The 18,039-nt window shown below is 45.0% G+C and overlaps 1 protein-coding gene across 1 annotated transcript in view; it reads right to left on the reverse strand.

Annotated features, from left to right (window-relative positions):
• Positions 1 to 300: 300 nt before the first annotated feature.
• Positions 301 to 18,039, reverse strand: part of LOC143287944 (mitochondrial sodium/calcium exchanger protein-like) — a 105,155-nt gene continuing 87,416 nt past the window's right edge. Inside the window, exons 14-17 of the mRNA XM_076596185.1 lie at positions 16,068 to 16,143; positions 10,472 to 10,552; positions 4,654 to 4,718; positions 301 to 1,075 (exon numbers count right to left, since the gene is read on the reverse strand). Of these exons, the coding sequence (XP_076452300.1) occupies positions 881 to 1,075; positions 4,654 to 4,718; positions 10,472 to 10,552; positions 16,068 to 16,143 (417 nt within the window). The 3' untranslated portion in view covers positions 301 to 880. The remainder of the gene's footprint in view (positions 1,076 to 4,653; positions 4,719 to 10,471; positions 10,553 to 16,067; positions 16,144 to 18,039) is intronic.

The raw sequence follows: 18,039 nt of genomic DNA on the forward strand, positions 1-18,039 counted from the left end.
CCAATGTTATCACAGTGGTGACCAATGTTATCACTGACAGTGGTGACCAATGTTATCACAGTGGTGACCAATGTTATCACAGTGGTGACCAATGTTATCACTGACAGTGGTAACCAATGTTATCACAGTGATGACCAATGTTATCACTGACAATGGTGACCAATGTTATCACAGTGATGACCAATGTTATCACCAATGTTATCACAATGGTGACCAATGTTATCACAGTGATGACCAATGTTATCACAATGGTGACCAATGTTATCACTGACAATGGTGACCAATGTTATCACAGTGATGACCAATGTTATCACAATGGTGACCAATGTTATCACTGACAGTGGTGACCAATGTTATCACAGTGATGACCAATGTTAATGTTAATGTTAATCAGGTTAATGTGATCAACGATGACTTTGTGGCAAATGTAATCAGTGATTTCAGGTTAATGTGATCAACGATGACTTTGTGACAAATGTAATCAGTGATTTCAGGTAAATGTGATCAATGATGACTCTGCACTGATTACAGGTAAATGTGATCAATGATTTCAGGTAAATGTGACGGATGACGACGCCATGGTAAATATAATTAGTGATTTCAGGTAAATGTGACGGATGACGACGCCATGGTAAATACAATTAGTGATTTCAGGTAAATGTGACGGATGACGACGCCATGGTAAATACAATTAGTGATTTCAGGTAAATGTGATGGATGACGACGCCATGGTAAATTAGTGATTTCAGGTAAATGTGACGGATGACGACGCCATGGTAAATACAATTAGTGATTTCAGGTAAATGTGACGGATGACGACGCCATGGTAAATTAGTGATTTCAGGTAAATGTGATGGATGATGATGGTTGTGGCAGCTCCTCAGTGGTAAAAGTTGGTGATGACGTTTGTTTCGATGAGCAGAGCAAAGACGAGGAAGACGCAGTACAGTGCCAGCAACAGCAATCCATAGCGTCGCGACATCTTGAATCCCGACAGTGGCACCAGTACAAGGGAGGTCACTAGGCTGACAGTCACACTCCCTGCCAGGAATAGCTCTTCCAGAGTTACCTGCAACTGTTCACACACCATCCATTACTGTTCACATCATAACTGTTCACACACCATCCATAACTGTTCACATCATAACTGTTCACACACCATCCATAACTGTTCACATCATAACTGTTCACACACCATCCATAACTGTTCACATCCATAACTGTTCACACACCATCCATAACTGTTCACATCCATAACTGTTCACACACCATCCATAACTGTTCACATCCATAACTGTTCACACACCATCCATAACTGTTCACATCCATAACTGTTCACACACTATCCATAATTGTTCACATCCATAACTGTTCATACACCATCCACAACCGTTCACACACCATCCATAACTGTTCACACACTATCCATAATTGTTCACATCATAACTGTTCACACACCATCTATAACTGTTCACACACCATCCATAACTGTTCACATCCATAACTGTTCACACACTATCCATAATTGTTCACATCATAACTGTTCACACACCATCCATAACTGTTCACATCCATAACTGTTCACACACCATCCATATCTGTTCACATAATAACTGTTTACACACCATCTATAACTGTTCACATCATAACTGTTTACACACCATCCATAACTGTTCACATCCATAACTGTTCACACACCATAACTGTTCACACACCATCCATAACTGTTCACATCCATAACTGTTCACACACCATCCACAACTGTTCACACACACCATCCATGACTGTTCACATACCATCCGTAACTGTTCACATCATAACTGTTCACACACCATCCATGACTGTTCACATCCATAACTGTTCACACACCATCAATGACTGTTCACATCCATAACTGTTCACACACCATCCATAACTGTTCACATCCATAACTGTTCACACACCATCCATGACTGTTCACATCCATAACTGTTCACACACCATCAATGACTGTTCACATCCATAACTGTTCACACACCATCAATGACTGTTCACATCCATAACTGTTCACACACCATCCATAACTGTTCACACACCATCCATGACTGTTCACATCCATAACTGTTCACACACCATCAATGACTGTTCACATCCATAACTGTTCACACACCATCCATAACTGTTCACACACCATCCATGACTGTTCACATCCATAACTGTTCACACACCATCCATAACTGTTCACACACCATCCATAACTGTTCACACACCATCCATAACTGTTCACACACCATCCATGACTGTTCACATCCATAACTGTTCACACACCATCCATAACTGTTCACACACCATCCATAACTGTTCACATCCATAACTGTTCACACACCATCCATGACTGTTCACATCCGTAACTGTTCACACACCATCCATAACTGTTCACACACCATCCATAACTGTTCACACACCATCCATAACTGTTCACACACCATCCATAACTGTTCACATCCATAACTGTTCACACACCATCCATAACTGTTCACACACCATCCATAACTGTTCACATCCATAACTGTTCACACACCATCCATAACTGTTCACACACCATCCATGACTGTTCACATCCATAACTGTTCACACACCATCCATGACTGTTCATATCCATAACTGTTCACACACCATCCATAACTGTTCACACACCATCCATAACTGTTCACACACCATCCATGACTGTTCACATCCATAACTGTTCACACACCATCCATAACTGTTCACACACCATCCATAACTGTTCACATCCATAACTGTTCACACACCATCCATAACTGTTCACATCCATAACTGTTCACACACTATCCATGACTGTTCACCCACCATCCATGACTGTTCACATCCATAACTGTTCACACACCATCCATAACTGTTCACACACCATCCATGACTGTTCACATCCATAACTGTTCACACACCATCCATGACTGTTCACATCCATAACTGTTCACACACCATCCATGACTGTTCACATCCATAACTGTTCACACACCATCCATAACTGTTCAAACACCATGCATATTTGTTCACATCCATAACTGTTCACACACCATCCATGACTGTTCACACACCATCCATAACTGATCACACACCATCCATAACTGTTAACATCCATGACTGTTCACACACCATCCATAATTGTTCACACACCATCCATAACTGTTAACATCCATAACTGTTCACACACCATCCATAACTGTTAACATCCATAACTGTTCACACACCATCCATGACTGTTCACATCCATAACTGTTCACACACCATCCATAACTGTTCAAACACCATGCATATTTGTTCACATCCATAACTGTTCACACACCATCCATGACTGTTCACACACCATCCATAACTGTTCACACACCATCCATAACTGTTCACACACCATCCATGACTGTTCACATCCATAACTGTTCACACACCATCCATAACTGTTCACATCCATAACTGTTCACATCAACTGTTCACACCAGCCATAACTGTTCACATCCATAACTGTTCACACACCATCCATGACTGTTCACATCCATAACTGTTCACACACCATCCACGACTATTCACACACCATCCATAACTGTTCACACCATCCATAGCTGTTCACACATCATCCATAACTGTTCACACCATCCATAACTGTTCACACACCATCCATAACTGTTCACATCCATAGCTGTTCACACACTATCCATAACTGTTCACACACCATCCATAACTGTTCACACACCATCCATAACTGTTCACACACCATCCATAACTGTTCACATCCATAACTGTTCACACACCATCCATAACTGTTCACACACCATCCATAACTGTTCACATCCATAGCTGTTCACACACTATCCATAACTGTTCACACACCATCCATGACTATTCACACACCATCCATAACTGTTCACACACCATCCATAACTGTTCACACACCATCCATAACTGTTCACACATCATCCATGACTGTTCACATCCATAACTGTTCACACACCATCCATAACTGTTCACACACCATCCATGACTGTTCACATCCATGACTGTTCACATCCATAACTGTTCACACACCATCCATGACTGTTCACATCCATAACTGTTCACACACCATCCATAACTGTTCACACACCATCCATGACTGTTCACATCCGTAACTGTTCACGCACCATCCATAACTGTTCACATCCATCACTGTTCACGCACCATCCACAACTGTTCACATCCATAACTGTTCACACACCATCCATGACTGTTCACACACACACCATCCATAACTGTTCATCCGTAACTGTTCAAAAACCATCAATAACTGCTCACACACATCATCCATAACTGTTCACATCAGTAACTGTTCACACACACACAATACATAACTGTTCACACACACCACCTGTAACTGTTACACACAAGTACCATCCATAACTGTTCACATATATCATCCATAAATGTTCACATCCATAACTATTCACACACCATCCATAACTAATCACACACACCATCCATAACTGTTCATACATCATGCATAATTATCTGTACACTCACAATATCCATAACCGTTCACATATCATCCGTAACTGTTCACATACATATGCACTGATGCCATGTAGCAGTGAGCACAGATGCAAAAGCAAGGTGAGCACATACCTTGAAAGTTCCGCCATTCTTGATGCAGGCAATGGTGAATGGAATGCCAATTCCCAACAACACATCTTGTACAGGTCAAGGACATGAGTAATTTGTCAGTGACACTGTCAGCTGAACTGACTGGTAAAAGAAATTAACTGTTACAGGTTAAAGACATGAGTCATTTGTCAGTGACACTGTCAAAGCTGAACTGATAGGTAAAAACTTACTGTTACAGGTTAAAAACATGAGTCATTTGTCAGTGACACTGTCAAAGCTGAACTGATAGGTAAAAACTTACTGTTACAGGTTAAAAACATGAGTCATTTGTCAGTGACACTGTCAAAGCTGAACTGATAGGTAAAAACTTACTGTTACAGGTTAAAAACATGAGTCATTTGTCAGTGACACTGACACTGGTGTTCCTCTGACACTGACCCCTGGTGTTCCCCGGACAGTGACCCCTGGTGTTCCCCTGACACTGACCCCTGGTGTTCCCCTGACACTGACCCCTGGTGTTCCCCTGACCCCTGGTGTTCCCCTGACACTGACCCCTGGTGTTGACACTGACCCCTGGTGTTCCCCTGACACTGACCCCTGGTGTTGACACTGACCCCTGGTGTTGACACTGACACCTGGTGTTCCCCGGACAGTGACCCCTGGTGTTCCCCGGACAGTGACCCCTGGTGTTCCCCTGACACTGACCCCTGACAGTGATGAGGGCGACACAGCCGCAGTCAGGGATTCCCCTCTTCTCTGCACATGCAACACAGCTGTCAGGCATGACCAAGCACAGCCAGCCAGTGTCAGCAGGGGCACTGTGTCTCTACACTGCACGTGTCACACAGGGCACTGTGTCTCCTGAATGCACGTGTCACACAGGGCACTGTGTCTCTACACTGCACGTGTCACACAGGGCACTGTGTCTCCTCACTGCACGTGTCACACAGGGCACTGTGTCTCCTAACTGTATGTGTCACACAGGGCACTGTGTCTCCTGACTGCACGTGTCACACAGGGCACTGTGTCTCCTCAGTGTCATGTGCCACACAGGGCACTGTGTCTTCACTGTACGTGTCACACAGGGCACTGTGTCTCCTCACTGCATGTGTCACATGGGGCACTGTGTCTTCACTGTATGTGTCACACAGGGCACTGTGTCTCCTCACTGCATGTGTCACACAGGGCACTGTGTCTCCTCACTGCATGTGTCACATGGGGCACTGTGTCTTACTGTATTATTATCATTCTTATTCTTCTTCTTTTTCTTCTTATTATTATTATCATCAAATGTGGGGGTGGTAATGACAGACAGAACATGGTAATGGTGGAGGTGATAATGACAGAACGTGGTAATGGTGGAGGTGATAATGACTGAACGTGGTAATGGTGGTGGTGGTGGTAATGACAGAATGTGGTAATGGTGGTGGTGGTGGTAATGACAGGCAGAACGTGGTAATGGTGGTGGTGGTGGTAATGACAGAATGTGGTAATGGTGGTGGTGGTGGTAATGACAGGCAGAACATGGTAATGGTGGTGGTGGTGGTAATGACAGACAGAACGAGGTAATGGTGGTGGTGGTGGTAATGACAGGCAGAACATGGTAATGGTGGGGGTGGTAATGACAGAACGTGGTAATGGTGGTGGTGGTGGTAATGACAGACAGAATGTGGTAATGGTGGGGTGGTAATGACAGACAGAATGTGGTAATGGTGGGGTGGTAATGACAGACAGAATGTGGTAATGGTGGTGGTGGTGGTAATGACAGACAGAATGTGGTAATGGTGGGGTGGTAATGACAGACAGAATGTGGTAATGGTGGGGTGGTAATGACAGACAGAACGTGGTAATGGTGGTGGTGGTGGTAATGACAGACAGAATGTGGTAATGGTGGTGGTGGTGGTAATGACAGACAGAATGTGGTAATGGTGGTGGTGGTAATGACAGACAGAATGTGGTAATGGTGGGGTGGTAATGACAGACAGAATGTGGTAATGGTGGTGGTGGTAATGACAGACAGAATGTGGTAATGGTGGGGTGGTAATGACAGACAGAATGTGGTAATGGTGGGGGTGGTAATGACAGACAGAACGTGGTAATGGTGGGGTGGTAATGACAGAACGTGGTAATGGTGGGGGTGGTAATGACAGACAGAACGTGGTAATGGTGGGGGTGGTAATGACAGACAGAAGATAAGATAAGATAAGAATAACTTTATTATCTCCAACTGGAGAAATTTGGTCAGGTGCATTATCACAACATAGACAAGTAAACAACATGGGGACCATAACTGTAAAAGCCAACAACAGCCCCAACAAATATTACGAAGATACAAATGTAAAAAATATCACGTACATCGTTTCATACATACATCCACACACTGCAGGTAATAACTAGTATTCTTAATGTAAAAACAGAAAGAATTAAGAAACATTATTTGAATATAATTATAAACATAGCCTACTATACTGCACATTGATTATAATAGACAGATAAGATAAGAATAAAGATGAATTGCGGAAAACCACAACAAGATAATCAGCACACACCCGCACCGCACCCCCCCCCCCCACCCCCACACACCCCCCACAGACACGCGGATAACTTGATCAAACAAGAGTAATAAACATATATTCTCAAATAAAAGCATTTCGCATATTCGCTTTTAAAAACATTGCAATTAATTATTACATCGTAATTATTAAACAGAAATATATTTAGAATATGGACGTTAGCATTAGACATATTCATTGTACATTCATCCTGCATATTGCACATTATTCTTCCTACATATTGCACATTCATTATAACCAATTGTCATGTTTTAAGCTCAGTAAACACACACACACACACACACACACACACACACACACACACACACCACAACTAGAACAAGGTACAGCCTATCATGCACGGACTTTCACACGTCTCACATGAGAGTGCGCGCGCACACACACACACACAGTTCTCAAGAATTTAAAAGGTGGATTGAACGTGGAATAAAAGTCTTCAGAGCTCTGGATTTCAACTTAAAAGTTCTGTAGCGTCATCCTGATGGCAACAGCTCATAATACTTTGCTAAAATATGGGTGTCGTCAGTTGCTATCTGCCTGCTTTTTTTAACCACTCGACTTTCATACAGCTCTTGCATACTAGCTTGTTTCACTCCCACAATTTTACTGCATACACTCATGACATCGTTCAAAACACGCTTACTCCTCACTCCCAAACTTCCATACCAGCACATAAATGAAACTGTAAGCACAGACTCGATACAACATCGATAATAACTTTGAAGAATATTTGAATTTATACCAACATTTCTAAGCTTCTGTAAACAAAAAATTCTAGATTGACATTTCTTATGAATGGAATCAACATTTCTGTCAAAAGTCAGCTTATTGTCTAAGATGGTCCCTAAATATCTATATTCATTGACCCTCTCCACTGTTTGACCATCAATAACAAGGTCAGCTACAGGCAAGGGGTCTTTCCGAAAATCTATTAACATTTCTTTTGTTTTCAATACGTTGAGATCCAGATAGTTTTTCTCACACCAGGAACAGAACTTTTTAATTTCACTGAAATAAATAGCATCAGAGTTGGACAGATCTTCAATTGCTAAATCATCAGAATATTTTATGACAGGAGTTTCCTCCGTGCCTCTGCAGTCATTTGTGTACAGTGTAAAAAGAACAGGGGACAGCACTGTACCTTGGGGTGCACCAGTAGAAGTAGATTTTAGAGAAGAGTGGGCAGAATGAAAGCGGACGGACTGAGTTCTATTGAGAAGAAAACTTATTATCCAAAGAGTAAGCTTCGGATCAACATCCATGCCTAGCAGTTTGAGGGCAAGGAGATGAGGTTGTATTGTGTTAAAAGCAGAAGAGAAGTCAACAAAAAGGATACGAACGAAAGATCCCGTGTTATTCAAATGAAGGAAAGCATTATGAAGGAGAGTTAGGATAGCATCGTCAGTACTTCTGTGTGCTTTATAAGCAAACTGAAGAGAGTCAAGCTGCTGTTCAGTGAAAGAAAGAAGGTGTCGGAGAATAATTTTTTCAAAGCATTTCATCACTACTGAAGTCAGGGCAACAGGACGGTAATCATTTAGTGTAATGGTGGTGGTGGTAATGACAGAACGTGGTAATGGTGGTGGTGGTAATGACAGACAGAACGTGGTAATGGTGGTGGTGGTAATGACAGAATGTGGTAATGGTGGAGGTGGTGGTAATGACAGAACGTGGTAATGGTGGTGGTAATGACAGACAGAACGTGGTAATGGTGGTGGTGGTAATGACAGACAGAACGTGGTAATGGTGGTGGTGGTAATGGCAGACAGAACGTGGTAATGGTGGTGGTAATGACAGACAGAACATGGTAATGGTGGGGGTGGTAATGACAGAACGTGGTAATTGTGGTGGTGGTAATGGTGGTGGTGGTAATGACAGACAGAACGTGGTAATGGTGGTGGTGGTGGTAATGACGGACAGAACGTGGTAATGGTGGGGGTGGTAATGACAGACAGAACGTGGTAATGGTGGTGGTAATGACAGAATGTGGTAATGGTGGTGGTGGTGGTAATGACAGACAGAACGTGGTAATGGTGGGGATGGTAATGACAGAACATGGTAATGGTGGTGGTGGTGGTAATGACAGACAGAACGTGGTAATGGTGGTGGTGGTTATGACAGAACATGATAATGGTGGTGGTGGTGGTAATGACAGACAGAACGTGGTAATGGTGGTGGTGGTTATGACAGAACATGATAATGGTGGTGGTGGTGGTAATGACAGACAGAACGTGGTAATGGTGGTGGGTGGTTATGACAGACAGAACGTGGTAATGGTGGTGGTGGTAATGACAGAATGTGGTAATGGAGGTGGTGGTAATGACTGACAGAACGTGGGTAATGGTGGTGGTGGTAATGACAGAACGTGGTAATGGTGGTGGTGGCTAATGACAGAACGTGGTAATGGTGGTGGTGGTAATGACAGAACCTGGTAATGGTGGTGGTAATGACAGAACGTGGTAATGATGGTGGTGGTGGTAATGACTGACAGAACGTGGTAATGGTGGGGGTGGTAATGACAAACAGAATGTGGTAATGGTGGGGGTGGTAATGACAAACAGAAACATGGTAATGGTGGTGGTAATGACAGAACGTAGGTAATGATGGGGGGTGGTAATGGCAGATAGAACGTGGTAATGGTGGAGGTGGTGGTAATGACAGAACGTGGTAATGGTGGTGGTAATGACAGAACGTCGTAATGATGGGGGTGGTAATGGCAGATAGAACGTCGTAATGACAGACCGAACGTGGTAATGGTGGTGGTAATGACAGAACGTCGTAATGTTGGGGGTGGTAATGACAGACCGAACGTGGTAATGGTGGTGGTAATGACAGAACGTCGTAATGGTGGGGGTGGTAATGACAGACAGAACATGGTAATGGTGGTGGTAATGACAGAACGTGGTAATGGTGGGGGTGGTAATGACAGACAGAACGTGGTAATGACAAAGAGAACGTGGTAATGACAGACATCTGCCATCCAGAAAGCCACAGGACAGGCAAGACCACCCACGTCAGTTGTCTCTCCTCTTTTAGAACATGGATTGTATGACATTTCATTTGTGAATTATGCCGTCATTTGATTTTGTTTGTTTCACTGAAAATTTTACTAATCTCTCCTTTGATTTGACTGGTAATTTTCCTGATTTTAATAGAGAGAAAGAGAGAGAGAGAGAGTGAGAGACCAAATGAGAAAGAGAGACAGACAGAGACAAAGAGAGAGAGACAGAGAGAGGAAGAGAGAGAAAAAATAAATGGCAGGATACTGAAGAGAGGACCGCCGAAACAGGCTGAAACTCCCATCCTGGGGTATCCTTGTCTGGCCATGGCTACGTCCGCTATGAAATCTGCAACACACACCACAGGTCATCACACACCACAGGTCATCACACACTGGTCATCACACACCGCAGGTCATCACACACCACAGGTCATCACACACCACAGGTCATCACACATTGGTCATCACACACCGCAGGTCATCACACACCGCAGGTCATCACACCACTGGTCATCACAAACAACAGGTCATCACACACCACAGGTCATCACACACCACAGGTCGTCACACATTGGTCATAACACACCACAGGTCATCACACGCCACAGTCATCACACACCGCAGGTCATCAAACACCGCAGGTCATCACACACCGCAGGTCATCACACACCGCAGGTCATCACACACCACAGGTCATCAGACATTGGTCATAACACACCACAGGTCATCACACACCACAGGTCATCACACACCACAGGTCATCACACATTGGTCATAACACACCACATGTCATAACACACCACAGGTCATCACACACCACATGTCATAACACACCACAGGTCATCACACACTGGTCATAACACAACACAGGTCATCACACACAGGTCATAACACACCACAGGTCATCACACATTGGTCATAACACACCACAGGTCATCACACACCGCAGGTCATCACACATTGGTCATAACACACCACAGGTCATCACACACTGCAGGTCATCACACATTGGTCATAACACACCACAGGTCATCACACACCGCAGGTCATCACACCACAGGTCATCACACACCACAGGTCATCACACCGCAGGTCAAAACACACCACAGGTCATCACACACCGCAGGTCATCACACACCGCAGGTCATCACACACAGGTCATCACACACCACAGGTCATCACACCGCAGGTCATCACACACCACAGGTCATCACACACCACAGGTCATCACACCAGGTCATCACACCAGGTCATCACACACACACAGGTCATCACACACCACAGGTCATCACACACCAAGGTCACACACACCACAGGTCATCACACACAGGTCACACACACAGGTCATCACACACCACAGGTCACCACAGGTCATCACACACCACAGGTCATCACACACACAGTCATCGCACACAGGTCATCCACACACCACAGGTCATCACACACAGGTCATCACACACCAAGGTCACTTCATCACACACAGGTCATCACACACAGGTCATCACACACCAAGGTCTCACACACCACAGGTCATCACACACCACGTGTCATCACGCACACAGGTCATCACCACCACAGGTCATCACATCACACCCAGTCAACACACCTGGTCATCACACACCACAGGTCACCCACTAACACACCACAGGTCATACACACACAGGTCTCACAACCACTGGTCATCACACACCACAGCATGGTCATCACACACCAGGGTCATTACTCACTGGTCATCACACACAGGTCATCACACACCACTGATCATTACACACCACTGGTCATCACACACCACAGGTCATCACACACCACAGGTCATCACACACAGGTCATCACACACCACAGGTCATCACACACCACTGGACATCACACACCACTGATCATTACACACTGGTCATCACACACAGGTCATCACACACCACTGATCATTACACACTGGTCATCACACACAGGTCATCACACACCACTGGTCATCACACACAGGTCATCACACACCACTGGTCATCACACACCACAGGTCATCACACACTGGTCATCACACACCACAGGTCATCACACACCACTGATCATTACACACTGGTCATCACACACAGGTCATCACACACCACTGATCATTACACACCACTGGTCATCACACACCACAGGTCATCACACACCACAGGTCATCACACACAGGTCATCACACACCACAGGTCATCACACACCACTGGACATCACACACCACTGATCATCACACCACTGGTCATCACACACAGGTCATTACACACCACTGGTCATCACACACCACAGGTCATCACACACCACAGGTCATCACACACAGGTCATCACACACCACAGGTCATCACACACCACTGGACATCACACACCACTGATCATTACACACTGGTCATCACACACAGGTCATCACACACCACTGGTCATCACACACCACTGATCATTACACACTGGGTATCACACACCACTGATCATTACACACCACTGGTCATCACACACCACTGACCATTACACACCACTGATCATTACACACAGTCATCACACAGGTCATCACACACCACTGGTCATCACACACAGGTCATCACACACAGGTCATCACACACCACTGATCATCACACACCACTGGTCATCACACACCACTGATCATCACACACCACTGATCATTACACACAGGTCATCACAGGTCATCACACACCACTGGTCATCACACACTGGTCATCACACACAGGTCATCACACACCACTGATCATACACACTGGTCATCACACACCACTGATCATTACACACTGGTCATCACACACCACTGATCATCACACACAGGTCATCACACACCACTGATCATTACACACTGGTCATCACACACCACTGGTCATCACACACAGGTCATCACACACCACTGATCATCACACACCACTGATCATCACACACAGGTCATCACACACCACTGATCATTACACACTGGTCATCACACACAGGTCATTACACACAGGTCATCACACACCACTGATCATCACACACAGGTCATCACACACCACTGATCATTACACACTGATCATCACACACAGGTCATCACACACTGGTCATCACACACCACTGATCATTACACACTGGTCATCACACACTGGTCATCACACACAGGTCATCACACACCACTGATCATTACACACTGGTCATCACACACCACTGATCATTACACCACTGGTCATTACACACAGGTCATCACACACCACTGATCATCACACACAGGTCATCACACACCACTGATCATTACACACTGGTCATCACACACTGGTCATCACACACCACTGATCATTACACACAGGTCATCACACACTGGTCATTACACACAGGTCATCACACACCACTGATCATTACACACTGGTCATCACACACTGGTCATTACACACAGGTCATCACACACCACTGGTCATCACACACTGGACATCACTCACCACTGGTCATCACACACCACTGGACATCACACAGCGGACATCACACACCACTGGTCATCACACACCACAGGCCATCACACAGTGGACATCACACACCACTGAACATCACACAGCGGACATCACACACCACAGGTCATCACACAGTGGACATCACACACCACAGGTCATCACACAGTGGACATCACACACCACAAGTCATCACACAGTGGACATCACACACCACAAGTCATCACACAGGACATCACACACCACTGAACATCACACACTGGACATCACACACCACAAGTCATCACACATTTGACATCAGACACCACTGAACATCACACACTGGACATCACACAGCACAAGTCATCACACATTTGACATCACACACCACAAGTCATCACACACTGGACATCACACACCACTGAACACACACACTGGACATCACACACCACTGAACATCACACACTGGACATCACACACCACTGGACATCACACAGTGGACATCACACACCACTGAACATCACACACTGGACATCACACAGTGGACATCACACACCACAAGTCATCACACAGTGGACATCACACACCACAGGCCATCACACACTGGACATCACACACCACTGAACATCACACACTGGACATCACACACCACAAGTCATCACACAGTGGACATCACACACCACTGGCCATCACACAGTGGACATCACACACCACTGAACATCACACACTGGACATCACACACACTGAACATCACACACTGGACATCACACACTGGACATCACACACCACAGGCCATCACACAGCGGACATCACACACCACTGAACATCACACACTGGACATCACACACACTGAACATCACACACTGGACATCACACACACTGGACATCACACACACTGAACATCACACACTGGACATCACACACCACAAGTCATCACACACCACTGGTCATCACACACCACAGGTCACCACACAGTGGACATCACACACCACTGAACATCACACACCACAGGTCATCACACACTGGACATCACACACCACAGGTCATCACACACTGGACATCACACACCACTGAACATCACACACCACAGGTCATCACATACAGGTCATCACACACCACAGGTCATCACGCACCACAGGTCATCACATACAGGTCATCACACACCACAGGTCATCACACACCACAGGTCATCACATACAGGTCATCACACACCACAGGTCATCACACACCACAGGTCATCACACAGTGGACATCACACACCACAGGTCATCACACACCACAGGTCATCACACAGTGGACATCACACACCACTGAACATCACACATTTGACATCAGACACCACTGAACATCACACACCACAGGTCATCACATACTGGTCATCACACACCACTGGTCATCACATACTGGTCATCACACACCACTGGTCATCACATACTGGTCATCACACACCACTGGACATCACACACCACTGGTCATCACACACCACTGGTCATCACACACTGGTCATCACACACTGGACATCACACACCACTGGTCATCACATACTGGTCATCATACACCACAGGTCATCACATAATGGACATCACACACCACAGGTCATCACACACTGGATATCACACACCACTGGTCATCACATACTGGTCATTACACAATAGTCATCACATAAGTAGTGTGTGCTGATATGATGAAAAAACTGACACAAGACATGACAGATGAAAACAGAACTGATGAACACATCATGAATGTGACACAACTGATGACACATGAAAACAGAACTGATGACACATCATGAATGTGACACAACTGATGACACATGACAGATGAAAACAGAACTGATGAACACATCATGAATGTGACACAACTGATGACACATGAAAACAGAACTGATGACACATCATGAATGTGACACAACTGATGACACATGACAGATGAAAACAGAACTGATGACACATCATGAATGTGACACAACTGATGACACATGACAGATGAAAACAGAACTGATGACACATCATGAATGTGACACAACTGATGACACATGACAGATGAAAACAGAACTGATGACACATCATGAATGTGACACAACTGATGACACATGACAGATGAAAACAGAACTGATGAACACATCATGAATGTGACACAACTGATGACACATGAAAACGGAACTGATGACACATCATGAATGTGACACAACTGATGACACATGACAGATGAAAACAGAACTGATGACACATCATGAATGTGACACAACTGATGACACATGACAGATGAAAACAGAACTGATGACACATCATGAATGTGACACAACTGATGACACATGACAGATGAAAACAGAACTGATGACACATCATGAATGTGACACAACTGATGACACATGACTGATGAGAATAGCAGAAAAGATACAACTCCATGATGTGAAAGAGCGATGTCACCCACCTCCGACACTGTTTCCCCAGGCAAGTAGTGTCAGGCCAATGATAGCATTGCTGATGTTCAGGGCGATGCCAAATGTCTGCAATAGAGACACACTTCATTGCCATGTTTAACACATCCCTTACCACAGGGTCACACTTCATTGCCATGTTTAACACATCCCTTACCACAGGGACACACTTCATTACCATCCCTTACCACAGGGACACACTTCATTGCCATGTTTAACACATCCCTTACCACAGGGACACACTTCATTGCCATGTTTAACACATCCCTTACCACAGGGACACACTTCATTACCATCCCTTACCACAAGGACACACTTCATTGCCATGTTTAACACATCCCTTACCACAGGGTCACACTTCATTACCATCCCTTACCACAGGGACACACTTCATTACCATGTTTAACACATCCCTTACCGCAGGGACACACTTCATTGCCATGTTTAACACATCCCTTACCACAGGGACACACTTCATTACCATCCCTTACCACAGGGTCACACTTCATTGCCATGTTTAACACATCCCTTACCACAGGGACACACTTCATTACCATCCCTTACCACAGGGACACACGTCATTACCATGTTTAACACATCCCTTACCACAGGGACACACTTCATTACCATCCCTTACCACAGGGACACACTTCATTACCATGTTTAACACATCCCTTACCGCAGGGACACACTTCATTGCCATGTTTAACACATCCCTTACCACAGGGACACACTTCATTACCATCCCTTACCACAGGGACACACTTCATTACCATCCCTTACCACAGGGACATACTTCATTACCATCCCTTACCACAAGGACACACTTCATTACCATCCCTTACCACAATGACACACTTCATTACCATGTTTAACACATCCCTTACCACAGGGACACACTTCATTACCATCCCTTACCACAGGGACACACTTCATTACCATGTTTAACACATCCCTTACCGCAGGGACACACTTCATTGCCATGTTTAACACATCCCTTACCACAGGGACACACTTCATTACCATCACTTACCACAGGGACACACTTCATTACCATCCCTTACCACAAGGACACACTTCATTACCATGTTTAACACATCCCTTACCGCAGGGACACACTTCATTGCCATGTTTAACATCCCTTACCACAGAGACACACTTCATTACCATCCCTTACCACAAGGACACACTTCATTACCATGTTTAACACATCCCTTACCACAGGGACACACTTCATTACCATCCCTTACCACAGGGACACACTTCATTACCATCCCTTACCGCAGGGAAACACATCATTACCATCCCTTACCACAAGGACACACGTCATTACCATCCCTTACCACAAGGACACACGTCATTACCATCCCTTACCACAGGGACACACTTCATTACCATCCCTTACCACAAGGGCACACATCATTACCATCCCTTACCACAAGGACACACGTCATTACCATCCCTTACCACAGGGACACACGTCATTACCATCCCTTACCACAGGGACACACTTCATTGCCATGTTTAACACATCCCTTACCACAGGGAAACACGTCATTACTATCCCTTACCACAAGGACACACTTCATTACCATGTTTAACACATCCCTTACCACAAGGACACACGTCATTACCATCCCTTACCACAGGGACACACTTCATTGCCATGTTTAACACATCCCTTACCACAAGGACACACGTCATTACCATCCCTTACCACAGGGACACACTTCATTGCCATGTTTAACACATCCCTTACCACAGGGAAACACGTCATTACCATCCCTTACCACAGGGACACACTTCATTACCATCCCTTACCACAAGGAAACATGTCATTACCATCCCTTACCACAAGAACACACTTCATTACCATCCCTTACCACAGGGACACACTTCATTACCATCCCTTACCGCAGGGACACACTTCATTGCCATGTTTAACACATCCCTTACCACAGGGAC

This window comes from Babylonia areolata, chromosome 12 (assembly GCF_041734735.1).
Source record: "Babylonia areolata isolate BAREFJ2019XMU chromosome 12, ASM4173473v1, whole genome shotgun sequence".
Lineage (NCBI taxonomy): Eukaryota > Metazoa > Mollusca > Gastropoda > Neogastropoda > Buccinidae > Babylonia > Babylonia areolata.